We start from the raw sequence: 25,710 nt of genomic DNA on the forward strand, positions 1-25,710 counted from the left end.
CAGAGCAGGGTGCTGCCTTTGAGACGATCACCTTGCTCCTGCCTCCCTTTTGCTGGCATGTGCCAAGCCCTCCCCCTCTCCATCAGCAGGCTGTGGGCTCTCTTTGCCCTTGGCTTCCCAAGAGTGGTCCCAGGGCAGATGCACTCATCCTTTGATGTCTCTTTTCCCTGGATTAGAGAGGAAGGAGAAGGGTTTATCTATCTGAGGGCTGGCTTCGGGCAGAGCTCCCGCGCCCACGGGGAGCCTAGGGGCTCTTGAGCCAGCTTCTTTTTGGACTGATCCTCCTTTGCCAGTGAGACCTGCTGAAGGCAGCTCAATCCTATTAGCGTCAGGGATTTGCTTCAGGTCCCCTGTCATTAACCCGGTGACATTTCGCTGTGCATTAAGCCTCTGTCTCTTTTGGGAGGCTGGAAATCAAACGTGCCGCGTTGCCCCCTGTGGGAATCATCCCTGCACGGCGCCGGCGATAGCCTCATTGTGGCAATCAGGAGTCACCTTGTTGCTCTCACTGGATACAGCACTTTCTGTCTGCCTCCCAATCCCAGCCTGGGGACAGAACAGACGCCACCAGATCAGCGCTCTGGGTGAAACAAGTCCTTTGTCACCCAGGGATGTCAGCCGAAGCCATTGTGGCTTTGAGCCCCTCAGAAAGAAAGGTAAGAGCAGCCCCTGGAAGCATCCCTGAGAACGTTCAAAGGGAGATGTCAAGGAGATAGTAGGAGGGCAAGTGTTTAATGAGACTTTTCCCAGGCTGTCTCCTCATTTCCAGCAGCCTAGGGCTGGAGAGCTTGTGACCCAGGGCTTGTTTCTTGGGTTTGGTACATCTCAAAGTGTCTCTGCTTCCTGAACTTGTCTGGGCTCCCCTTCAACCCATGTAAGTGCACATCACCTGTGATAGGCAGTGGCATAAATTCTCCACTGCTGAGACTCAGCCACTCCTTCCATCCCACTGCTCACTTCTGCAGCCCAGAAGCAAAGAGAGGAATATTCTCTATACCTTCCCAAACCTTGTTTTGAATTACAGTTTGCTTGCTGCTGAAGTCACCACCATTTCTAACAACAGCAGAAGCGCCTTGGCGTTGGGCTGTGCCTTTGCCATCCTACCTCCTTGTGCCAGTTAGTGAGAGACTGTCCCTTGACACACGAGCGACCACAAAGAGCATGAGGCCATTGCAAGCTGGTGGGATGAGGTTCAGCATAAGCAAATATGTTGGGGGATTAAAAAAAATCCTTAAAATGTGAGGAAGGGGGAAAGCTGGCATGGCTCAGTGCAGTCTAGAGATGAGAGGAGAGCAAATTAGTGAGGAACTTCAAGAAGAACAGAAGGGCATCAGGTGGGTGCAGTCACCCTGGGGAGGCCAGGAACCAGAGGATCACAGAATCACAGAATGGTAGGAGTTGGACCTCTGGAGATCATCCAATTCAACCCCCCTGACAAAGCAGGTTCACCTAGGGCAGGTCACACAGGATGATGTCCAGGTGGGTTTTGAAAGCCCACAAAGAAAGACTCCAAATCCTCTCTGAGCAGCTGGTTCCAGCGCTCTGCCACCCTTACAGTAAAGAAGTTTTTCCTTGTGTTGGAACTTCCTGTGTTCCAGTTTGTATCCATTGCTCCTCATCCTATCACTGGGCACCAGTGAAAAGAGACTGGCCTCATCTTCTTGAAGCCCACCCCTCAACTGTTTATAAACATTGAGAAGATCCCCTCTCAGCCTTCTCTTCTCCAGGCTGAACAGCCCTAGGCCTCAGCTTCTCCTCATAACAGTGATGTTCTATTCCCTTAATCTTTGTAGCCCTCTGTTGGACTCTCTCTGGTAGTTCTGTGATGGGTGACAGCAGAAACTCCTGTGCCCAGGGATGCAGGAGGATCCAAGGAAAATCTTGGGGAAAAGAAGGGAAGCAGGACACTGATTCCCAACATATTTATGAAGATCTGTGAGGTTTGTGAAGTGCCAAGGACAGATGAAGGGCTCAGTAACTACCAGCAGCTCCACAAAGACTGGGGTAAGAGGGCAAATGTACAATGGGAGAAGAGGACTCAATGAAGAGAAACAGGAGAAAACCTGAAAATCCAGACAGTGAGACATATCTGATGTAGGATCCTGTGGCTCAGGCTGGAGCAAGCCAAAGCAGCAGGGCAGGCTCGGGGTGGAGGATGTGACACATCTGCTCTCACTTCTGCAACCAACCAAGCACAGCAGCTGAGCAGCCAGGGCACATGCTCAAGCATGTGGGATCCTGCCACCAAGATGTGGGCAGAGGGCATTTGAAGCCTCCTGTACCACAGACAGGGAGGGCATGCAACCCCAGGTGGGGAGAGCTGGGCCTTACACAGGGCAGGTGTTAATCCTTGCCCATCACTCCTCTTGGAGAAGTAGTTCACAGTCTAACAGTAGCTGCAGAGGGAGTTGGGGCTGTTCAGTCTGGAGAAGAGAAGGCTCCGAGGAGACCTAATTGTGGCCTTCCAGTATCTGAAGGGAGCCTACAAGAAGCTGGTGAGGAACCTTTTAGGGTGTCAGGGAGTGACAGGACTAGGGGGAGTGGGAAAAAAAATATAAAGGAGTAGATTCAGATTGGATATTAGGAAGAAAGTCTTCTCCATGAGGGTGGTGAGACACTGGAACAGGTTGCCCAGGGAGGTTGGTAGAAGCCTCATCCCTGGAGGTTTTTAAGGCCAGGCTGGATGGGGCTCTGGATAAGGTGAGGTGTCCCTGCCCATGGCAAGGGGGCTGGAACTAGATGATCCTTGAGGTCACTTCCAACCCTAACAACCCTATGATTCTATAAGTCTTTGATGTCCCCCTGAAATGGGACTCTCACTGATGGACATTCACCTTGTGATGGGAGCCACTGGACACCTTGTGCAGTCACTCACTGGTGCTGCTGTTTGTCTCACCCTTTGCTCACTGTGTTTCAGGATACAGCATCAGCCTTTTGCAGGCAGGGACTGTTGGTGCTCATGACTCTGGCTGGTGATCGTCTTAAATGCAGGGCTGTGCCTTCCTGAGCAGGGTTGTGCCTACCCTGCTGATTTTCCAAGCTTGCCCATATTTGTCAAAACCAGAGGTAACTGAAAATGAGAGGAGAAAAATAAGCACTTGGTATCCACCAGCAATGAGTTTCCCTTCCACTGCCAGCAGCACAGAGTCCAGCAGTCTTGGACCAGGTCCAAAATAGGAGTCAATTCTCCTGGCCACCATCCTTTTTAAGGATGGAGCTGCTGGCAGAGTTGGAGCAGCTGGCCCTGGCACTCTTGGGAAAAGGAGGTTGCCATGTCCTGAGCCAGGTGCTGGGAGAGGAGCATGGCTGGAGGGCCCCTTTGCAACGTCCTGCCTGGGGTGTTGGAAGGAGGAACCAGCCCCTGGGCAGAACAAAGCTGGCTCAGGAAGTTGCTTCTCATACCCAGAGCTGCTGTTGTCATGTCACTGAGCATGGTGTCTCCTGATTTCTACTCCCTTGGTGTTTCAAAGCCTGGGAGGGCCCCTGATTCTGGGAGGTGTAATGGACACAAAACACTAAGCATTTGGACATGTGGGAGCTCTCTTGTCCCAGTTTGCTCTTCTAGAGTGAAGGCTGGAGACCCCATTTCATGGAGAGGGCCAACAGCTTGAGACTGCTCTATCTAAAGTGCTTTAGGTGAAGGAGAAAACCCCAGACACTTGCACCACCCTGCAGTGAGAAAGTGGAACATGCATCAGAGATGGCTTGTTCCAAAGAACTCTTTGGAGGGAAGAGGGATGCTTTAGCATCAAGCTCAGGTGTAGCTGTCTGGCTCACATTTGCAGGTTGTCCTCCTGTCCTGAACAGAAGCTTGCTGGCTGTGTGGTGACAGTGGCCACCACCAGCCTACCCTTGGCGGGCAGCAGGACCAGTGGGAGAAGGGGCATCTGGGCTGACAGCTGTGGGGAAATGTCAGAATGTCATGCCTTGCCCAGCAGCTGAAGCAGAGACAAAAAAAATATAAAGCTTGGTCTTGAAAATTAGCAACACCTGAGCAGTCCTTCTGCTGTCTTCCACATCACTGCCAGAGACATTTCCCTCTTGCACCAGCTTCACCTCGGGGGATAGGTGCCCCTGCAAGCCGCTCTGCCCTCACTGCAGCTCTCATGACACTTCCCTCTCCCTGGCACTGCAAGGGGTTCCCAGTGGCTTTGGAAACCGAAGGAGCTGGAGCCACAAAAGCCTTGCTAAGTTCCTCACCCACACGAGTGTCCATGGAGAGCTGCTTTCATTAGCAAGACATGGGTTTGGGTCCTTCTGCTAACAGAGAATACCTTGCAAAGGTAAAACCAGTGTAGCCTGGAGGGTCAGAAGCTGCAGGTTAAATAGAAGACCTCAAACTTTGCTGTTTTGCCTTTTTTTGTTTGTTTGGTTGGTTGGTTTGGGTTTGGTTTGGTTTGGTTTGGTGTGGTTTGGTGTGGTTTGGTTTGGTTGTTTATTTAGTGTCATTGTTCTTATGTCAATTTTCTGCTTTCTGCCTCCTGGCTCCTGCCTCAAGGTGTGCAAGAGCAGCACTGTCCCATGGCTCTCCAGGACAGCTGCTGATGGCCTGTGAGGACTTTGCAGTCTCCTCCTGCAGCAAAGATGTTTTCTCACCAGAGTGGATGAGCTGGGCTGCAAGCATCCATCCCACCCTCCCTGCATATGGCTGGTCCTGTGCAGGCTGCTGCTCCCCTGCTCTCCATTTGGTTCACACCAGGGGATACATCCTCAGCCACACAGCTTGCCTGGAGCTGCTGCTACTCTCCAGGATGTCTCCCAGTGAGCCAGTCCCCCTCCCCTTGTCTCTTCCCTGGGGCAGCCGTGCTGCATGGCTCCATGCAGGCACAGCAGGAGGACAGATCTGAGCAGACAGGAGGAAAATGAACTCCCTTAAACATAATGGAGGTGACTGCCTGGTTCTGTCAGCCATCGCCCCCCCTGCACCCAGCTTGTCTTCTGCCCTTTTTATCTCTCTTTAGGTATAAGATGTCACAAGGATGAGCCCCAAATCTCCCCTCGACGCTGCAGCTTGCGTCCTCTTCATCTCCTGAAGTCACCTTGGAGCCTAGTTCTGTCCCCTCCAAAATGGGTGTCAGCTGCAAAGGTAACCACAGTGGAAATCACACCCTCAGAAAGCTGGGTGCAAGCAGACTTGGATCTCTGTTGTCATCCTTCATGAGCAAACCCTTCAAAAAGTCCTGGCCCAGTGACCAGCTAGTGTTGACACTGGAAGAGGGATGCACTGCTCACAGAGCCAGCTGGGCTACACTGGGGCAGTGGGGCTAGACTCAGGGCAGGAAAAGTTCAGACAGAGCCCTGCCTCCAAACCCAGCAAGGTTTCCTGTGGTTCCCCAGTAGAAGCAGGAGGTGTAGCCAGGTGCAAGCCCATGAAACTCGGTGCCCAGGCAGACTTGCCTGAGCCACGCTGGCACAATGCTCACAAGGCATGCAAGAGCACACAGCAGAGCACACTGGGACTTACAGCAGTGATAGGCTCTGTGTTCCAGGAAGATTAGTGTCATTTGGGGGGCACTGATGTCAAATGCTGTTACAGCCTTGCTGGCAATAGATGTAAATTTTGTGGGCACTCCTGATGTACCTCATTCCCTTCCTGAAACAACTCAGTAGGACCATACTTGCCCCTGATGCTTCAGGACTAGCCCTCCACCCTGCACTCAAATGACTGGGACTCTCTGGATTCTTTCCTGCTGCCCCTTTCTCCTGTGCATCTCTCTGTCCTGGCACACTGCCTCTGCCACTGTCAGGGTGGCCACTTCCCTCCTCAGTGTCCTGGGAGACAGCCCATGCTGCCTGGGTGTGCGGCCCCGCTGCAGCGGGGCTGCCTTGCTGCCAGGCTTTTCACGAGGAGTTAATTGCAGATGACACTGCCTGAGCAGGAGAGATCTCTCCTGGGTCTCCAAGTCCACAGCAACGTTTGTCCAGGATGGAGAACAAGAGGAGAGAGTATTGGTGCTTGCTGGTAAATGTACTCCAAGACAGGCAACAAGGGAGCAAGGGCTGTGGCGTCTTTATTCCCTCTTGACCCATTTAAAGCCAGCACTGGTGACTAAGGGAGCTGTCAGGAGGATAAAAATACCTCCCACATGTTCCCTAGCAGGCTAGGGACAGAAATAGGGGTGCCATCACCTCTCTAGAGAGTGGTTGGGGTCACACAGCATTTTGCAGTCCCAAAGGTGGAGCCCCCCAGTGCCTCTCACAGCAAACACATCAGGGGCTCAAAGTCTGCCATGCATGATCCCAAGAGCTGACTCCCTTGTGCCTTCCTTTTCCTTCCTGGGGGATGGAGCAATCGGAGAATCCCCCTCCAAAGCGGCAGCTCTCCCTTAGTGCCAGCAAAAGGAGGGAAGCATCGTACAAGGATGTGCTGCTGGCAGCCCTCAGCTGCACAGCTCACCAGGCTGCTGTCCCAATACTGCTCACCCCGCTGGGCTGCAGCCCTGCATGGGCTGCCGTGGTTGGAGGGACAGGTGCTGGGGCCCTGCTCACCTCCCTAGCCGTGCCTCGGGGCACAGCTATTCTGAGCCTTCTGGTGCCTTTCAGTGAGACACCTTGCGCTCTGCCTGGTGGCCTGATCGGGGAGACAAGTCAGGTCGGCCCAGGTGCATGGGTGCACGATGAAAACCACTGGTCTGGGACTCATCCTCCCCATTCCCCCAGTAGCCACTGCCAGCAGCGTGTGGGTGGGTGAGCTGTCAGAGTGTGAGGTGATGGCTGTGGGGTTTGCCACAGAGGGATGGTCATAGGTCTCACACCTCAGCTGAGAGCTGCTGTGGAAAAGGTGGTGGCTGGCTGTGCAGTGACGTGGCTCAATACATCATGCAAGGCTTGCTGCTGGATTGCTCCACAACCCTTGACTAAGTGCTGGGTTGGATCTGGGGACCAATAGCCCCCAGCGTTGGGGCTGCTGAGGAGACTTGCCTGGACAAATAAAAGCCTTCCAAATAACACAGTTATGAGCAGGGCACCCTGCCCACCACTCCCAGATGGGAGTCTGCTACCTCCCTCCCTGTCCCACCATGCCTAGCAAGGAAGGGCAGCCCTTCACTGGCAGCAGAGCAAGGGCTGGGTTGGTGATGGGGATCTGATTCTGTCTTCCTGGCCCCTCTGGGTTGGCTTTTGCATTTGGAGTGAGCTCAGCAGACCAAAGCTTTGCAAGCAAGATGCTGGAGATCAGCAACTGTAATTGGTACCTCGTAGTTTATTTGCTCTTCTTCAGTCATGCAATCACCTGCTGCTTTATTAAACCTTAGGAAACATCTTTTGCAATGAGACACAGTACTGAATGAACCTGGTTTCTTAGCAAACCAGAGGGTCTTAAACCAAGCAAGAAGACTATAGCAGATACTGCAGCCACTTGACAACAGCTCGTAGTTCAGGAGGGGAAGAAGCCTGTGAGGGAAGAAGCTGTGGCCTTTGGGCAGGCTGCCCAGGCTTACGGATGGCAGCAGGTCTCCTTGCATGGGGTAGTGCAGAGACATGTCACAGGCAGACATCAGCCACTTTTCCTCCCTGGTGGGTGCAGTGCCCACTGCTCAGGCATGGGAATGAGGGCTGGCACAGTACCAGGCATGGTCTCCAAGAGCCCTGGGTTCATGAAGAAGATACTCAGCCCTTGCAGGGGTTTGTTGATCATTTGTCTGTGAAAAAACCTGAGGGCTCAGAGCAAAGGGGAGAGTTGCAGCAAGGAGCTGGCAAGCTCATGGTGTCCCCTTATTCCCTCTTGGCACAGGCTTCCTGCCAGGAATGGAGAAGGTTTGTAAAGTGGAGAGCAAACAAGACACTCCTGCCTACAGCTTTCATGGACCAATTTATCTCCAAAATCTGAGTGAGTGCTAGCAGGAGGCTGAATTTCAAGGCAGAAGTTTATGGATGCTGGCTGGTTGCACAGTGTGCTGAGCAGGCACCACCAGGAACCCAAATATTGCTGTCCCTGAAGGACTTGCTCACTTAATATATACACCAGGATGTAAAAACAGATTGTGTAGGGCAGTGCCTTAATGCTAGTGAGGGTGTAGGTTGGTCTCCTGGAGTGTCAGAGTTATTGGGAGAAGCAGTATGTGCTGAAATAGGCAGTCCTGCTTACTAAATCTGTAATTCCAGCTCCAGCTATATTTTCATCTTTCTAATAATAAGTGCAAATATAGTAAGGATGAATCACAGGCTGCAGGCTTCAGGGTTGCTTGTTTTTTTTCCTTCTCCACAAATCCATCAAGAGGGGAAGAGGGGTTGGCAGAAAAAAAGGGAGCTCAGACCTGGGTGGTGGTGGTGGGAATCCTGTCCCAAGTAAGTTTAAACTCATCCCTGTGCAGCTCTGAGTTGATCCCAGCCAGGAGCTTGTGGTCCCTCCCACTCTGATTGCCTCTACACTTTCATCTCACCAGCAAAACCCTCCTGCCCAGGGATGTTTCCTTTCCAGACCATTCCCAAACCAGTAGCCCTGCTCTATCCCTGTCTGCATCCCAGAGCTCATACCTCCCCACATCTGGGCTGCTGGACACCACTGGATTTGCCTGCTGGGGATTTTTGCTTTGTTGCAAGGACCTTTTGCAAATGTTAATGCTTTCCTTTTGCTGGAGAGCTCTTCGGCTGATCTGCCAGAACGCATTTCACACGCTTCTCCTAGAATTATGCCCTTTGCTTTTGCCGGCGTTCAAGCTGAAGCAGAGCCCAGCGTGCCGGCGGCGTGCGGGGACTGCAGCTCGCTGGCTGCGTGCGGCTCCGGGGGCGGCGGAGCGAGGGGTTAAGCGCTGCCCAAGCGAGCATTTGGTGGCTAGTGGCTCCCAGGGTAGAGGACCGGAAAGGTGGCAGGACTGAGAAGTGCAGAGCTGGGGAGCTGTGAGGTGACAGCAGGGGTCTGCGCTGGGTGCCCTTAAGTGGGGAGGGCAGGATGGATCAGAGCATCCCTTCAAGCAAGACAGGTTTCAGCACTTCCTTTACCGTGGTGCACATAAACCAAAGGCCAAAGTCCATCACGGTTTAGACACAAGCATTTTGCTGTGGATGGCTCTGGATTTGGTCTGAAAGCAGAAGCTGAGCTAAAGGTAAGCTGCTCTTAACACCTCTCAGGCCACTGGTGCCCCACACTCCAGTTTCTCTCTCCTGGAGCCCACCCATATAGGGCTGTACACACTTGCACAGCCCCTAACCATCTCCTGCATTGCCAGTGCCATTCTGAGCCAGAAGCAGGGGCACAGGATGTGCTCCAGTGAGTCCCTGGAGCTGAAGGAGCAGAGCAGCCTGGCTGTGGTGCAAGTGGCAGGTGGAAGGTCCCACAGAAAGTGACCCCCGGAGTGAAGGGGTCTCTCCTGAGCATGGAGCCGTGCCCAGTTGGTTATGGCAGACACCCACTGTCAGAGGAAGGTGGTGTTTAGGGGGGTCTTTCACTGCTGCCCCCCATGGCCTCTCAGCATCAGAGCTGGGATGGGGCTTGGGTGAGCAGGAGAGCACTGGGGACAGGTTAGTACTGCTCCAAAGGAGCTGGCCTGACATATACCCTGCTGCTCTCCATGTGCTTTGGAAAGGACTCTCAGCAGACCCCTGGCACAATGTGCCCATACATGTGGGCATCCCTGCACCCCCCAAATCCCCTCCATCTCCTGCACCTCTGCAGCTACTGCATCCCCCTACATGCCCTGTGTCCTTCACCTGCTACCACATCTCTGCATTCCCTACATCCTTCTAGATCCCCCACATTCTTCTGCATCCCTCACATCTCAACATTGTCTCCATAACCCTCCCACATCTCCTGCATCCCCCTGTTCTGGATGTGTGCAGGTTCTGGGGAGCTCACCAACACCCTCCAACAACCCTAAACTGTAAAGAAGGAGCATGTTCAGGGTTTACTCTCCTCTGGCAGGGCTGGCCTCAAACATCCCCACTGGGAAATGCCACCGGGGAATCCAGATTCAGCGCTGCCACTGGATGTCCCCGGCCGAGGCTGGCAGCAAGCAGCTAGTTATGACTGTGGTCTCTGTGGTTAGAGATGATTAAATAAATCTTAAATGAGTCATTGGGGAACTCTTTTTAAATTTTTTTGTAGTTTATTTTTTTGTTAATAACTCGTGGTGTCACTGCAGGGCACGAAGTTTGCTTCGCTGAGTTTGTTTCCCCATTTCCTTGCAGAGATAAATAATTGAGGACCTGAACAGCAAACCAGAAACCCAGAGAGACTGTTGCAGGGAATATGCTGGGAAACATCATCCCAGCAGAATCTGTAGATGTCAATTTGATATTAGGAGTGAGAGGAGCAGAGACAAGAAGGAATTTGTCAGGAGGGCTTGAGGCAGTCTCTGTGAGGGGCTTGGGAAGGGGGTAACAAATCTGCCCTTCCCCCTCATCCCAATCCACTGGTCCAGTCCTTTCTGCCCTTTTCCAGTGGGGTTGACCAGCATTAAAATGCTTTCTCTAGTTTGGAATGGGAAGTGATTTCAGTGTCTCCCACTTGAAATAAGCCAGGACCACCCCCAGAGGAGGACAGTGATGGCCAGGAGGGGCCAGCGAGAGTGACTAGCCATGGCTGTCCCTCCTGTGCCCATCCTGTGCTCCTGCTCTGCTCCCTCCAGACTGGGTCCCCTCCACGAGGGCTGTGGTCCCTGGTGGACACCCTGCAGGATGCTCACAGCAGATGAACATCTCAGCTAGGGAAAACAGCATTTAAAAAAGAGAGAAACATTAGTGAAATGTTTGAATTTCTCTTATGTACCAAAGTGCTGTGTTTAAAGCACCTGCTTTGAACTTACCCTAGCTCCATGAAGCAACTAGAAGCCTTATAAACTCTGACCAAAAATTGTCAAAGAATAAGAATTGTAGGGTTTGGGGTTTGGCTTTTTTTGAGGAAGGAGAAGGTGCTCTTCTGCATGTCTCCCCCACTGTAAACTCCTGCTTAAATTGCCAGCCTGAACTTGGCCTCAGCCACAGCTTTTGGCTGCAGGTGCCTCCATCCCAGAGTTCCGCTGCTTCTCAAATCAGGAAGCAGCATCTGGGTAGTGAGACTGCAGCCCTAGTGGGGAAGGAAATGAGAAAGACATCTGCATCACTGAAACCTTTGAGGATGTGTTGGAGGGAAAGGATGGGGGAAATCTCCTGAAAAATCCCACCTGCTCTTCCCTGCCCACAGCCCTCCTCCAAACAGGCCTCCCACGACTGTCATCCAAACCCCCACACTCACCCATCGATCCGGGCTCAGAATAGCTCCTGCCAGCAGTCAGTGAGCCACAGCTGGCCGACACTGGAGCTGCTGGGGGAAGGACAGGGACCCTTGCTCCCATGGCAGCCCATTGTTAGTGACTCCCTCCCCCTTGCACCCTTCCAGCTGCAACACAGGCTCCCAGCACAGCCCCACACTCAGATAAAGTGTGTGTGTGTGTGTGTGTGTGTGTGTGTAAGGGGAGATAACATAAAATAACTGGAAGAAGGGGGGATGCAACACAGGCGTGTAGCAGGGTGGAGGGTGCCATGTGCTCCAGCTCCTGCCACCCGCCTGACTCATCCTTTTGCAGAGGGGTCCAGAAATGAATCCTCTCTTCTGGGGAACCTCCACATCCCCTGTCCACTTCCACAGCCCTTTGGGAATGGTGCAGTGGGGCAGCCAGTCTCCGGGCAGAAGGATCTCCCTGCATCTCTCGGAGGTGTCCCTGGTGCTGGGGCGGTCAGTCCCTGTCACTGCAGAGCCTTGACGGGAGCACAGAGGCTCTCCCTGTGCAATCTGCCTGTCGCCAGCAATCACTTCAGGCGTCAGATGGGGTTTGTGTCACTCGGCAGGGCTCTCCTCGCCTTGCTAGCTAGGACTGGGATTGAAGAGTGTGTTTTAAATGGCTCTGCTTGCTAGGGGCCAGAGGAAGTCACCCTTGGAAGCCCAGGGAACATGCAAGTTCGCCCTACACCTGCCTTGGAGCCTGCTCTTGGAGTACTTCCTGAGCAGGCTCAGGCTGATGCCACGGCATATCCTATTCCTTGAGGCTCAGCATCCTCCACCCTGGCATGTTCCTGTCCCTGCATCCCTGAGTGTGACAGGGAACAAAGGTCCAGGCACCCTGACAGCATTTGGGGCAACTTCTGGGGGCAGGGGAGGGGTTTCCTTCACCAACCCTGTATTCTGCCCTAGCCCCAGCTGCACTCCCAGCCTGGCAGGTGGCTCCAGAGGCAGGTGGAATTGCCCTGGGGCTCGAGGAAGGGGCTGGGTGGAAGGGTTTGGAGCAGTTTGGCTGCAGGTAGGGTTTCTCCAGGGAGGTGAAGCTGAGAGCATTGTAGTCCCTGTTTGACTGCTTTGATCCCTGAGGTCAGGCTTTTGGTGTGCCCCTGCAATTACAGAGGCTGTGGCTTTGCTCCATGGTGCCAGGGAAAGTGTGAGGCTGTCCCTTGGTCAGTTCTGTCTGCCACAGGAGCTGCTACCTGCTCACCACAGCTCCTCAGGCTGTTTTTTGTCTTCCTTCTCTTACCCACCCTGGGAAAACACTTGCTGAGCACAGCCAGCAAAGCACGGAGTAGAGGGGGTGGCCCCAGGGGAGAGCATCAGCCCATGAAGGCAATGAGGAAACCCCTCCTCCACCTCAGACACCCAGGTGGACATTATGTCCCTTCTCACTGCTCCCCCAGCCCCTTAAAACACCTGGAGGTGTTGGGAGAGAAGGTGGCCAGGGCAGCTCAGATGCATCTCAGCATCTCCCTGGTGTGCCCATGGGCCGAAGCGATCCTGGCACTGAGTGGAGGAAAGGGAGGCTGATTGAAGCTGAGTGGTTTGGGGTTTTTTTTCCTCTCCTTTTCTTTTGCTTTGCTTTTTTTTTTTAATTTTAATCTTTCCTTAAGTGTGAACACCATCTGGCTCTCCCAACTCTGTCAGCGCTTCCAGTCCTCAGGCAGCTTTGCTCTTCCTAATTACTGTCATTAGGCAGTGGGTAGCGATTAGGGAGGGATGCTGATGAGCAACATCAGGAAGGCCGTGGTCTCTGACAGCCTCATGCAGGGGGCTGGGTGGCCCCTTCTCCCCAGCCTGGGGCCTTTTGCAGCCGGGTAGCTTGGCAGGTGGCATCACAGTTTCCTTGTTTTGGTAGAGCATGACGGGGAAGGCATGGGGAAGGGAGGTGCTGGGTCCCTGGAAGGCAAGGTTGAGTCCCGGTGCATCCACTGACACCACTGGACATGGGGCTGCTTCAGGCAGTGGGGTGATGTTAGAGGTGCTCAAAGCTGCTGGGGGAAGGAGCAGCAGCTGGCTGAGCCCTGCTCTGCCTCTGGTTGTCCCAGCACTCCATGTCTGTTCTTCCACCAATGACCATTTGTCCTGGGCAGCCGAGAGGCCATGGTGATGTGCTGCATGGCTGGGCAGAGTCAGCAGTGACCCTACTGTTTGGCCAAAGCAGGGCTGGACACCAGCCTGCCTGGCCCTCCTCGACTTACCTTGCTGCATGGGGTTCACCCTCCCCGGCGGCGCTGCAGCCGTGCAGGGCGGTGTGCAGTGTCAGTGCCACCTCGTGGTAGGCACCCTGGACCTGCTGGCCTCTCACTTTCACCCACGGCCTCGGATGGGTGACCTCGGGGCTTGCAGGGGCTCCCACTGGCTGGCACTGGTGAGTGGGTGGTGGGGAAGGTGCCTCTGGGAGGGAATGACATCTGTGCCCCACGGGTGGGTGATGAGGTTGCTGTGCAGCCCCAAGCTTTGGGAGGATCGGAGGCTTTAAGTAGAAAGAGGAGGTCCCCACTGGGCACTGGCCTTCTAAATATTGCTTCATGCATGGGATAAAAGGTGTCCACCTTACCCTCCCTGTCCTACCTGTTTTGAGGTCCAGCACCCACAGAAAGACCATGGGGAGGCAAGAGAGGTCTGTGGGGGTGCTTTGGGCTCAAGTAGCTGGGCCCATGGGTGAGTTATCAGGAGATTAAACTGATATATTAACTAACAATGGAGGGAGAGAGAAGAAAGCAAGGGAAAAAGAGCCCAGGTGGAAGAAAGCCAAGATCATTGGAGGCTGGGGAGCCTGTGAGACTGAGGAGGATTTGGCAGGTGTGGCCAATGGATGCAGAGGAGGACCTTCAATCAGGGTAATCCCTGTCCCAGCCCTCCCTGTGCCACCACACTCTGTTGGCCACCTGACTCCTGCCTTAGAACCAGGGATGAAAACCACCCTCCATCCCTAGGAGCACCAAGGCTTGCATCCTTTACTGCCAGCATGGTTGCTGGGAGTTGGCAGGAGCTCAAACACCCATGTTACAGCAGAGCCTGTGGAGCTGTGATGGCTGGGCATAGGCCTAAGGTGATTATGCAGCAAGAAGAGTTCTAGCCCTGGCTCCTTCCTTCTGCCCTAGGATTCTCTGACTTTTCCCTGGTTCCCTGCTGTCCTATGGCCAGGTGAAGCCTGACCTCACCACCCTTTCTAGGGTAGGCACCAGGCTGAGGAGGAAACACAGCTCACAACTCACAGGGGAAAGTGAGAAACTGCTGTGGAAAGTCAAAGACAGATGACACACACCCCCAGAAAAACCACTTGCCCCACTCAGTGTCCTGCCAGCCAGCTCTCATGGAGGAATGGAGGTGGCCAGGCTTAGCTGGTCCTCAGCCATGCTGGTGAAGCTGGTGCAGAGCTCTCCAGCTCAAGGTCCTGCTGTATGCTCTGCACCACCAGTGATACCTGAAGCCAGAGGAATGGGGATCAGGAAGGTGCCTCCTCACTCAGACCTCTGACTCTGCAGCATTGGCAATGAGTTCACTTTATTATTTAATCTTTACAACCACATTTTTAATCCATTCCCTCTTCTCTGTGCAGACAAGATGGACAGCCCTCTGTCCTGCACCTAAGGAGGAAGAAGCACACACAAGGGGGGGCTGCAAATGCCTCCCGGCCCCAGGGCAGCTGGCTAAGCTAGGGGGCACCACAGCCCTGCCACGGCTGGCAGTTAGGCAGGGAGGATGCAGGGAAGATGCCCTGTATGCCACAACAGAGAGGGGATCCAAGGGGCACTCACTGGCTGAGGAATCCAATGTGGATCAAACTGCTGCTGCTACTGCAAATGCTGGTTGTGCCCCATAGAGGAGATGCCTGGCTGAAGCTCTGACAGAAATGAGAGCAGGAGTCCTTTCCTGGGCAGAGAGTGGAGTGGTTTTCATCAGGATTTATATGGGAATTTCTTTTTCAAATTGCCATGCAGGTCCTGCTGGGTGGGTGGCACATGCACAGGGCTGAGCTGCAGCAGTCACCGGGCAGGAAGCAGGAGCTGCTCCTGACAGTCCTGCTCCGGCTCCCCCTCGCCCCAGTTTCCCATGAAGCAGGTTGCTCTGCCTCCCACGAGCAGTCCTTCTTCCAGCAGCAAAACATTCCCCAGCTTGGCTTCAGCTCGTTTCCCCACTCCAGATGCACAAAGGCTGCTGGAAGTCACTTCACAGAGCCAGGTGCAGAGCATGGGGATGAGGAGATGGATGTCTGATTCATGCTGTGATGGTACCCTGCCTGCGATGTGCAGCACGGCTGCTGCAGATAACTGTGAGCCCAGTGCTGAAGCCTCCACGGTTCCTGCCACCAAGGCATGGGTCTGGAGCATCTGGAAACAGACACTCCACCATCCTCAGCCCTGAAGCTGAAACAGGAGCCTTCTCCATTCTGGGTCATGTAGAGCCTCAGCTGGATAAAAGCTCATCTTTGGCAGTGCATTTAAGTCTGGGAGAGGGATGATGGTGAGGAGTTTGGGCCTTGGGATATGTGGCAGCACCTGTAGATGCCTCTACGGGACGGGTACCATGAGCCTGCCTCTAGTGCCACAGGCAGAATAGAAGAGGGAGGGTCACCCTTCAACAGCAGTGTCTGGTCCTGCAGCCCCAGAGAAGAGCTCAGGCTTGGGCAGGCAGTCACTCACCTTCCTGTCAGGAGGGAAATCCCCTCTGCATAGTGCCACCAGGTGACCCTACAGTGAGCTGTGGCCCATCGACACTTGGCAGCAGCGCTCTCACACCTTGCTTGGCCACCTCTGCTCAGTCCCCAACGCCTCCACCACAGTGAAGGGGCAGTAGACTGAGGCTGCCACCGAGATGACTCCTCATGCAAGTAATGCCCCCCTCAAAGGCACTTCTAATTTCCTAATCATCCCCTCCAAGGCCAGCAGAGATTCTTACCCTACCCACTGGCCTGGCTTTGTTCAGTGAGGGAGACTGGCTGCTGTAGTTGCTCAGGAACAGCAATCCCACACTAATGAGTCTGGTTTTGAAGCAGTAAAGCCACTTGCAGTTGGGTGACCAAGACCATCGACAGACAAATGCCTGGGACCAGAAATGTTGGCCAGCTTGCACACAGGCAAAGCCTTGGAGACACTCACATAAATCAAGTCATCCTCCTACGCTCACATCACTCCCTGCCTGGTTTTGTGCAGGCTGGAAACATCCATCCCAAGTGACATGTGGTATTTCTGCAGCCGCAGCGAGCTGAAGGGATGCTTGTCTGGGGCCACAACAAGCTCATGGAGCTCCTCTAGGCCAGCAGTCTCTGTTGCCTGCTCCAGGTACTCCCTGGCTTCAGAAGGTCAGAGAAAAAGACAGATGTTCTTTTCCCCTCTCCTGCTCCCTGCTTTGGAGGGCTGACTTGTTTCTTGTTCCTGGGGTACCTGGCTGAGAAGGGTGTTCCCATGAGCACCAGTGGGCACCCAGAGAGAGGAGAGATCTGGCTATTACATCAGGCAGAAGATTGGAGGGTTATGGAGGGGGGGACAGGGAGAGGTAGGACTGTGCATGGAGCAGATGCTGGATGTGCCTTGCTCCGTACGGCCCCAACCCTCCTTTTGTGGAGGGCAGTAGCAAAAATCAAGTCAACGGCAGTGGTGTGGGATTTGGTCCTAACATGACTCCTCACCTCTCCACCTTCCCCTTTCTTGTTCTGCCATTCCAGCCCCATGTTCCCAGGAATCACCCATTTGGAAGCAGACTCATAGTGGCACAACCATGCCTTGCAAATGGCACAGCAGCCCCTGCCACGCTCTGTCCTCACCGCTCGTGACTTCTCCACCTCCTTCACACGGTACAGCTGTGGGCAGTTCAGTGGAACTCAGCATAACTCCTCCAGTGCTTGACAGACATAACCTGGGACTCAACACAAACGGCAAAGTGGAAAAAGATACTCATCTTAAGAGGCTGATCTTGCTCGAGGCAAAAGCCAGTCCTCAGCTCGCTTCTATTCAAGGCTTTTCCGACCGTGGGGACAGGCTCTGGGTGTCCAAAGGAGCAGCCAGAGTGCTCTAACCCCACTCCCCCCGCCCTCAAGTTCTCTGCTCTTAGGCAAAGTTCTGGGTGGTTTTGGTGGTGACCAGGACTGTGGCCCCGAGCTCAGTGGCAGGCAGTGGGAAGCTGTGGCTGCACTCCTCGTGCCGGGGGTACACGGCGGAGAGCAGGACGACGTCACCGTTGGCATCGCCCTGGCAGCACGGGCTCCGCTTGGCCGTGGCTTTTCTGGGTGGCCCCATCATCTTCAGGCCTTCATTGAGATGTGGATATGCAGCTGGGGTCAGGGTGGTATCTCCCTCCACCACGTCAGGGTCCTGGTAGCTTGGACCAGGCAGAGGGCTGGTGGCATCTGTGTTTCCTGGAAGGGGATAAGAAAAGCAGATTATGGGGTTCACAAAGTTGAGCCAGGTGCATCCCAGGGAGATAGTCCTGTCTCTGGAGACACAGAGAAAGGAAGATGGAGATGGAGCAGAAGGAGCCTTCAAGGTCTCCACCACACCTATCCAGGTATGAGCTCCTCCTGCTTACAACTGATGGGGTTTTCACCCTTGAAAAACAGTAGGGAAAGGCAGGAACTTGCACTTGCACTTTGAGCTCAGCCAGCAGCAGCTCAGCCCTGCCCTGGGTGGCTCACCTCCCACTGGGTGACCGCCTCCCACTTAAAAATAGACTTGTTTACATGCTTCAAACACAGCCTGCTGCCGGGCCCAGCCTGCTGCCACTTTGCCTGCGGCCAGGGCTGTGCCGGTGACCTTCCCAGGGTGGAGCCCCATGGCACTGGGGGAACAGAGACAGGGGCACAGAACCATCAACCAGGTTGGAAGAGACCTCCAAGATCATCAAGTCCAGCCAACCACCCAATCCTATCTAATCAACTAGACCATGGCACCAAGTGCCTCATCCAGGCTTTTCTTAAACACCTCCAGGGATAGAGACCCCACCACCTCCCTGGGCAGCACATTCCAGTGGCCAATCTCTCTTTCTGGGAAGGACTTCTTTCTAAGATCAAGCCTAAACTTCCCCCTGCACAGCTTAGGACTGTGTCCTCTTGTTCTGGTGCTGGTTGCCTGGGAGAAGAGGCCACTCCCCACATGACTACAGCCTCCCTTCAGGTAGTTGTAGAGAGCAATGAGGTCTCCCCCTGAGCCTCCTCTTCTCCAGGCTAAGCAACCCCAGCTCCCTCAGCCTCTCCTCACTGGGCTGTGCTCCAGACCCCTCAGCAGCTTTGTTGCTCTTCTCTGGGCACATTCAAGCAAGGGGCACCTCTGATGCTCTCCATCATGGCTGGACCTCTCTTGCCACTGGATTTTTCCCTCCTGTTTGGTTCTTGGTAGTTTTCCCAGGCATGTGAGTCATGGCTGTCACAGCCACGCTCAGATTAGTGAAAAGCCCCAGGTAATGTCCCCCAGGTCTGAGTCACCCAGCTGGCACTGCCAGCAGCACGCAAACAAGCTGGGGTGTGAGTGTGCCCCTGGCCCCACTGCTCCCTGAGGGGGCCCACTGGGGCAGTCGTGGGTGCCAGCATTCCCTGGGGCAGCCCCAAAAGGAGGCCCCAGGAAGACATAACCCCTGCTCAAGGACAGGGAGGGGTGAAGCCAGGCAAGACCATTTCTGAGAAGCATGGCCAAGGTTGAGTCAGTGCTAGGATAGGGGTCTCCAGAGGAAGAAATAGCCTCCTGGGTGCCAGCTGATGCCCCAACAAGATAGGCTATCACAGGGCAATATGGCTCTATTCCACCTGAAACTACCCCACCAGGAAGGACTCAGCCTCATCCCTCAGCCCCAGTCCTATTTTTGATGCCTTTGGGGACAACCCTGTGCAGAGGTCCAGTGTCCTGCTTAAAGGGGCTGGCCCTACTACCACTGGAATCTTTGGGGCATGCATCAGTGGGCACCAGGTATCCTAAGTGGATATGGCAAGCTAGGCAGTCAACACTGAACCTCTCATGGACAGACTCCCTCCCAAGCCATCCCCAGATGTCCAACTGCCACCTCCACAGCCCTTGCTCCATGTGTGGCCCTATAGCAATGGAGGGAGAGGCTCCTCAGCAGTGCTCTGTACGTGTTCCCCATGGAGACAGGACAGCGCCAGTGGATGTTTTGTGCAAGTGAAGGTGCAGGGAGATCTGTCAGAGGGAGACCCAGCAAAGGGAGGGATGGTTCAGCAAGGTCCCACGGGCAGTCAGGTGCTGCTGTGGGCTCCCAGGGGATGTAGGATATTGTCACTCGGGGAGCTCGGCTGCCCCCAGATGCTCTGGGGTGCCCATGGAGCACCTTATTGGTGTGGAGGAGCTGCCCTCAGCAGCAATGTGCCCCAGGAGAGCCAACAGCAAGTGAGCCCATCTGCCATGGGGTCCGTGGAGTGTTGCAACAGGGAAAGGGAGAGGTCCCCTACCTTTGGCCTCCTTGTCCATTGCCTTCCTCTTCCTCCTGCGCTTCTGTACCTTGCAGGCCAGGAAGAGCCAGAGAGCAGCCAGAGCCAGGATGATCACCACTGCCACTGGGACCCCGATGACCAGGACAGTGTTGGGCAGGTCCACTGAGGGGAGGGTGGGCACCAAAGTAGAGGTGGGCACTGTGCGGGTAGGCTCTGCTGTGGGACAAGATGCCAGCAGCGTCAGGAGAGGGAGAGCTGGCGTGAGGGAGGGAGGACAGCAGTGTCACCCACTGATCCATCTAGCCTCAGGACTGCAGTGGTAGGGAAGGAGGGTGGCTCTTCACCACTACCTACTGACCACTCACAATGAACTGCCACTCTGCCTGCTGGGACCCCCATCCCACCTGCTGCTGCTTCTGGCAAGATGAGGGTGTCCTGCTCTTCCCATGGGCACCCTTGGGGCAGGCTGTGACCCCCACACTGGGCTGGACCATCCCTCCTCTCCCCACACTGCAGAAGGAACTGTCTGCCGCCTTGCTCTCTTCTCCTCCCCCTCCTCCAGGTAAAGACAGCACTCTGTGCTCCATCACCACCTTCACTGCTGCCTGCAGAAGGTCCCCTGCACCTCCCACCCCTGGGGTGCTCCCAACCTCCTTGGCCCACCACCATGCAGCCCCAGGGAGCTGGCTTCTGGCCACCCTTGTCCCCTTACTTGTGTTGTCCTTGAACAATTCAGAGCACTCCACGCAGGACTTTGTCAGGAGGTCGAAGCACTGGGAGGAGAGGCAGGGGGAGGGAGCAGCAGCTTTTCCTGACGAGGACATGGCAGAGCGGGAGCGAGACTCCGGCTCCCGCATGGCGGTGGCGGCGCAGGGGCCGCCCGAGTGTGAAATCGCAGCGCCCTGGGGCCCGTGGCAGAGGGAGATGCAGTCTGCCAAGCTGCCTTGTCTCCCTTGGGGCCTGTGATGGCTGTGCTTGCCCTGGGGCGGATCCTCACCGGGGAGGAGGAGAGTTGAGCACCCAAGCCCTACCCCTGCCTGCCTGTGCAACGCGCTCTCGACAGACCGCTCTCCTCCAAACCCTGGAATCCCTGCAGCCCCTGCTGTACCCCAGTCACGCAGCACCCTCTGCCCAGGGGCATGACACCCCAGCCCCATGGTGCCACCTCCTAGGCCCTCATCCTTCCGCAGACCACCTCTGCATTGCCCCTAACCCAGCCATGTCCCCCAGGCTGCAGCTTGCTTTGCCATTTGGCAAGAAGTCCCTTCGGCATCCTCCGACGCCTACAGCAGTCTTTCCTGTGCCCCTTCAGCATCCTCCGACGCCTACAGGAGTCTTTCCTGTGCCCCTTCAGGACACCCCTTCCCAGGGCCATGGATTTGGCCTTGAATGGAGACTGCAGAAAGGGACTGGAGGAGAAGGGTGCAGGGGCACCAAGGTTTTATGAGCTCCCACTGTCCCCAGGACATGGCCTATTCGTGACTGCTGCACAAGAAGGCCAGCTGTTGTGTGCTCTCCATCACCTTGTTCTCTTCATCCTCTCTGGTCCCTATCTAGATCCGTGACAAGGAACCTCCAAGCCCCTTGGCACCACATCTCGTTCTCTTGAGTTCAGATCTGTCTTTAGTAACTACCTGGGGCATGGACAAAGCAGGTCACACCAAGAAAGTCTGATCCCTGTACCCTGGGATGGGACTAAATAAGCCCTTAACAGTCTTAGATGCTTCTGATCATGAGCAGGAAAAATCTGTTTCCACCAATAGCCACGTGGCAAAGCCCAATGGGGGAGATTAGGAGTGGAAAGTGATGGATTTCAGTGCTGTATATGGCTCTTCTCTGTCCTTACAAAAAAAACCACCCTCATGTCTTTTTCTTTGTCTCATAGGAAAGAAAGGGACCAGTCACAGTTTCTGGCTTGCTCCCAGCTGAAGGACGTGCCTTGGCCACAAGAGCACTAAGAGGCCTTCACTGCTGTGGCCCTATCCTTCAGGAGCTATAGCCTCCAATCTCTTTCTAGTCAGGTCTCTGCCACTCGTTGTCCTAGATTGAGGCTAGGAGGGGAGGAAGAGAAAAAACAGAGGATGCTCTTGCTTGAGGTGACAGAGCACCAGGTGTCCTCACTGGGCAACCAAGCTCCTCTGAGACAGGCCAGAGAGCTTGGTCCCTAGATATGCCTGCCCCTCTCCAGTGGCTTTTGTGCAAGCTGAGCCCACAGCTTCTGCAGCCCACTCCACTGAAGCCCCAAGAGGTGGGATGCAGTCACCAGCTGCCTGTGCTGGATGACAGCCCAAGCACAGCTCTCCAGTACCCCCATGCCCCACAGGGCAGGAGATGCCCTACAACAGGGCCATCCTGGCACCACAGCTACATTTTCCCCCTCTGCCAGCAGCATCCCCTGGGTTGCACCAGGGCAGTGCTGAAGCAGTCCCAGCACGTCTCAGCCCTCCCTCCCGGGCACCACTGGGCTGTGGGCAAGTGAAAGTTGCGACCAAAACCAGTCCCTGCCTGCCAGTTCCACGCCTGCAGCGATTTCACTTCCCTCCCCTGCCAGTGTGCCCAGCCACTTGCTCCCTCGACCCTCACATGCACAGGTGCCTGGCGGATGGGCAGCACCCTGCCTGGCAGCACCCTGCCTGGCAGCACCCTGCCTGGCTGTGCTGTGCTGCTAGTGATGGCCATACCAAGCCCAGGGAGCCTGTGGGCTCCTCTGAAGCGCTATAAGAGCCTGACCACCATTTCTGTTCCTCTGACTCAGTTATTCCCCTTCTATCTGAGTCAAAATATAACTCTTCAAGTGAGCAGGGACACACCAAGTACTTCCCTCTCTTGGTGTGGCCCCAGGCTTCAAGGCCATGAGAAGCATGGTCTGCTTGGCATTGAACAGGCTGCACTCCCCACTGTGCAGCTCCCTGACACAGGACATCTCTCTTTGTCCCATCTCACCCAAATCCCTGTGTCTTGTGCACCCAGGGTGAGGAGCAGGGCTGTAGTACAAGCACAGGATCATAAATGGCCACACATCCAGTGCCAGTGGGCACCAGCAACTTCTCTGGGGTGGGGGGTGTCAGAATGCCACAGCAGGGAGGGCTGAGAAGTCAGGTGAAAAGCTCAGGTTCACTCCAGGCCACATCTGAGCTCCACAGCAGAGAGCTCCAGAAAGAAGAGGACACCTGGAGTGCTCATATTCCCAGCAGGCAGCTCACAGAAGTGTAAGGGTATGGACTAGGGAGCAGAAAACACCTTGTTTTGTGGGCTGGTGAGGCTGGAGCCATGCACAGAGGCAGAGGACCCCCACAAGACAGACAATGCTCTGTCAGGATACCTGCTTCTGAAACACCTCCCTCCTCCAAAAGCTTTGCTGTTCTTCTTGCTTTGCTGTTCTTCTTGCCCTGAGGTATTTCCACCTGCTGGTCTTTTTCCCAAAGGGAGATGCGCCTCTCTCTCCTCCCTGAAATCCTCCTTGCTGTATTTCTCCTGTGTCAGCCACCTCTTGGCAACCCCCAGCCCATATTCCCAAGGGTCCTGCTGTAGCACGGTTACCCTTCCCCCGGTTCTTCCCCTCACCCCTCCCTACTTGTCTTAATGCAGGGGGAGGGAATGGTTCCTGGCATCTGCTGTACCCCAGTGAACAAATTAACTCTGTGACCCCTCCAGTCAAATAAATGCACGGGGGAAAGCCCAAACCAGGGTACTCACATTTGCTTTTGACACTGAGAGTGAGGCTTACAACAGAGCTCAGCAGCTTATGGCTCCTGTTTTGGTACTTGGAGTGAAATTCTGAAGCCTCAAATGCACAGCAAGGAGCCCAGGGACAGCAGCAACAAGGTCCTGCAAACAGCATCCTCCCAACTCTTGTTGTGTGGAAGGATGCTGCAGCCTCCTTACCACACCTGATCTTACCTTATTCCCCTCTCCCTTTCTCACCCTTCTTTATCCTCACCTACAGCTTCTTGATGTTCCCTTCCCGGCCCGTCTGCTTCTTCCTGCACCAAGACAACAGTGTTTGAATTCACACACAATAATGCTTACTCAAGGAGAAAATCACCACTGACTTCCCCAGTGGCACTCACACGTGTGCCTGCTCACCAACGTGGCCCAGGCTGCCCAGCCAGCTCGGGGCATCAGCTGTCCCATTCTTCATCTCCCCATCTTTGCCTCCCCTGTCCTTTGGAACGGCTTGTCGATCGTTTGTTGGGGTCTTTTTTGAGCAGAAGAAGTGAAAGCCTGGTGAGTAGTTTGAACTGTTTGCATCCAAGAGCCAAATATGCTTGATAATAGCACAAATACATAATTAAAGAGCAGAAGGAATGACTCACTGGATAAGGAAAGGCACTTTTCTTATCTCCTCTGCAGAGAAAGAAAAGCCCCAGGAGCCTGGGACTCCAGCTAAGTAAGTGCTTCTATTAAACAAATAAACCAGCAAAGATAGGGGAAAAAAGAGAGCTATTTAAAACTGGTGTGCTAATCCTGGAGCTGGAGAGCTCCGTTTCCAGTGCTCCAGCTGTGCACTGGCGCTGGCTGAGGGCAGCTGCTGGGATCTCCGTGGCAGAGAGGGTAGCGCCGGTGACCCCGGGAGCATGGAGGAGCGGTGGTGTCCTGCGGCTGGTGGTGCACACAGGAGTGACTGGACTCGTGTGAGCGGTTCCTCTGGTGTCAGGGGTGGGTGAGGTGACTCAGGCACACGCTCACAGAACCGCCTGTAGCAGAAAATATCCACCGAAAGTGCACCCTCTGCTCGTGAGCACCGGAAACCCAGAGGCTGGGCAAGCAAGGAGGCCACCAGGTGTTTGTCAAGCAGCCTCAGCTACCTCCAGACAAACCTCTGACAGGATGCACCCAACGCCCCAGGAGAGCCTTGGCACAGCCCAGTGTCTGCCCTGCATCCACACGGTGCCACTGGAAGGCTTCTGCTGGAGCCAACCCCAAAGAACATTTAGGCAAATCAAGCCCCATGCCCCTTCCCAGCACCCCTGTGCTGGCTGCTGGGATGCAGCCCTTCCCAAAAGGTCCCACTATGGCTCTCAGGAGCCAGCTTCTCAGGACTCCAGCACAAACCTCGCCTTTGGGATTCGCTGGGATGCCCCAGCCCTGCTTTGCTCTGCCTTCTCAAAGCCAGATAGGCTTAGGAACAAAATCTGGGAAGATTTTAGGAACAACAGTAGAAATTGAAGGTTTCCAGAGATCAGCCCTCACCCTAAACCCCAGACCCCCTCTGCAGGTTCTCTGCTTTTCACCAAGGGTTTTCGTGGCACCGCTTAGCTACCTGCACAGGGAGTTTGGTGTGGGGTGGTGCCAGCATGGCACTGGCTCTGCTGAACATCATTCATCTCCTTCCTTCTCATTTGCTTGTACCTGGAGTTTTGCTTGTCCATGAATTTAAGGAAGAACAAGCAGGTGTCCTTGGCTCCCTCTGCCAGCAGGCTTGGACCCCTCCAGGGGTAATGCTGAGCACACAGACTAGGCTTCCACAGTTGGCTACCCTTTGAAATCCCTTTCAGGCTCAAGCTCCCTCTGCCCATCCCTTCTCTCTTCTGCAGAGAGCCTGGGCAGGACAGAGGAAAGCAGGATTGAGGATGTGAGGGAAACTCTCCCATCTCTGAACCTGTTCTAGTGGAGCTGAGCCCTTGACCTCTCCCACCAGGAGCAGAGAGTAGAGGAGGACAAGGCTGTTTCCAGCCAGCGTGCAGCCTACTTTCGCCACTCTGCAGTGTGCAGTGGGATTCTCTTAGCACGGCTTGGGTCCCTGGACACTGCCCCAGGCTTTCACAAGCCTCACCATGTCATGAACAACACACCAATAGTTGAGGCCAGCTCTTCTGCCTCGGCATCCCCTTGAGCAAACAGCAAGCAAATCCCCCTGCCCACTCAGCCTGGGGCAGGAGTGCTGCCCCCATCCTCACCCTGAGGATGAAAGGGAGCTTGCTCTGTCCTACCTGGGGGAGGCTGCAGCTGGTCATAGGGAGCATCCATGTGCCCTAGAAGGGCCAGGTAGCACCTCCAGCACCAAAACATAAACCAGTGGCTGAAGGTAATGTGCTGCCACATCATAAACCTCTGAGCAAGTGGGTTCAGGCATGTGTATGCCAGGGCAGAAACCACCTTGCCATGGGGAGCTCCACCACTGCACTCTTGGGGC

At 54.9% G+C, this 25,710-nt stretch overlaps 1 protein-coding gene across 3 annotated transcripts; it reads right to left on the minus strand.

Annotated features, from left to right (window-relative positions):
* Positions 1-14,674: 14,674 nt before the first annotated feature.
* Positions 14,675-22,629, minus strand: TNFRSF13C (TNF receptor superfamily member 13C). 3 transcript variants are annotated; one of them, XM_068142575.1, is made up of 3 exons: positions 20,287-22,629; positions 19,593-19,787; positions 14,675-17,555 (listed from the first exon to the last, which is right to left on the minus strand). In XM_068142575.1, the coding sequence occupies exons 1-3, from the start codon at positions 20,729-20,731 to the stop codon at positions 17,248-17,250; spliced, it is 948 nt and encodes a 315-aa protein (XP_067998676.1). In that variant the 5' UTR covers positions 20,732-22,629; the 3' UTR covers positions 14,675-17,247. The 3 variants fall into 3 exon arrangements, with proteins under 3 accessions (XP_067998676.1, XP_067998674.1, XP_067998673.1); XM_068142573.1 differs by having other exon boundaries at positions 19,593-19,790; XM_068142572.1 differs by having other exon boundaries at positions 19,593-19,829.
* Between the last annotated feature and the right edge of the window lie 3,081 nt (positions 22,630-25,710).

This window comes from Melanerpes formicivorus, unplaced genomic scaffold (genome assembly GCF_026170545.1).
Source record: "Melanerpes formicivorus ecotype bairdi unplaced genomic scaffold, bMelFor1.0.p_v2 SCAF_8, whole genome shotgun sequence".
Classification (NCBI taxonomy): domain Eukaryota; kingdom Metazoa; phylum Chordata; class Aves; order Piciformes; family Picidae; genus Melanerpes; species Melanerpes formicivorus.

Excerpts from the sequence above, each read along its gene's own strand:
- TNFRSF13C (XM_068142572.1), bottom strand. The coding sequence starts at position 20,731 with ATGGGGCTGGGGTGTCATGCCCCTGGGCAGAGGGTGCTGCGTGACTGG. Across the intron at positions 19,830-20,286 it reads ATTGTTCAAGGACAACACAA|CTCTCCCTCTCCTGACGCTG; the intron begins GTAAGGGGACAA and ends CCCTCACGCCAG. Across the intron at positions 17,556-19,592 it reads AATGGACAAGGAGGCCAAAG|GAAACACAGATGCCACCAGC; the intron begins GTAGGGGACCTC and ends ATCCCCTTCCAG.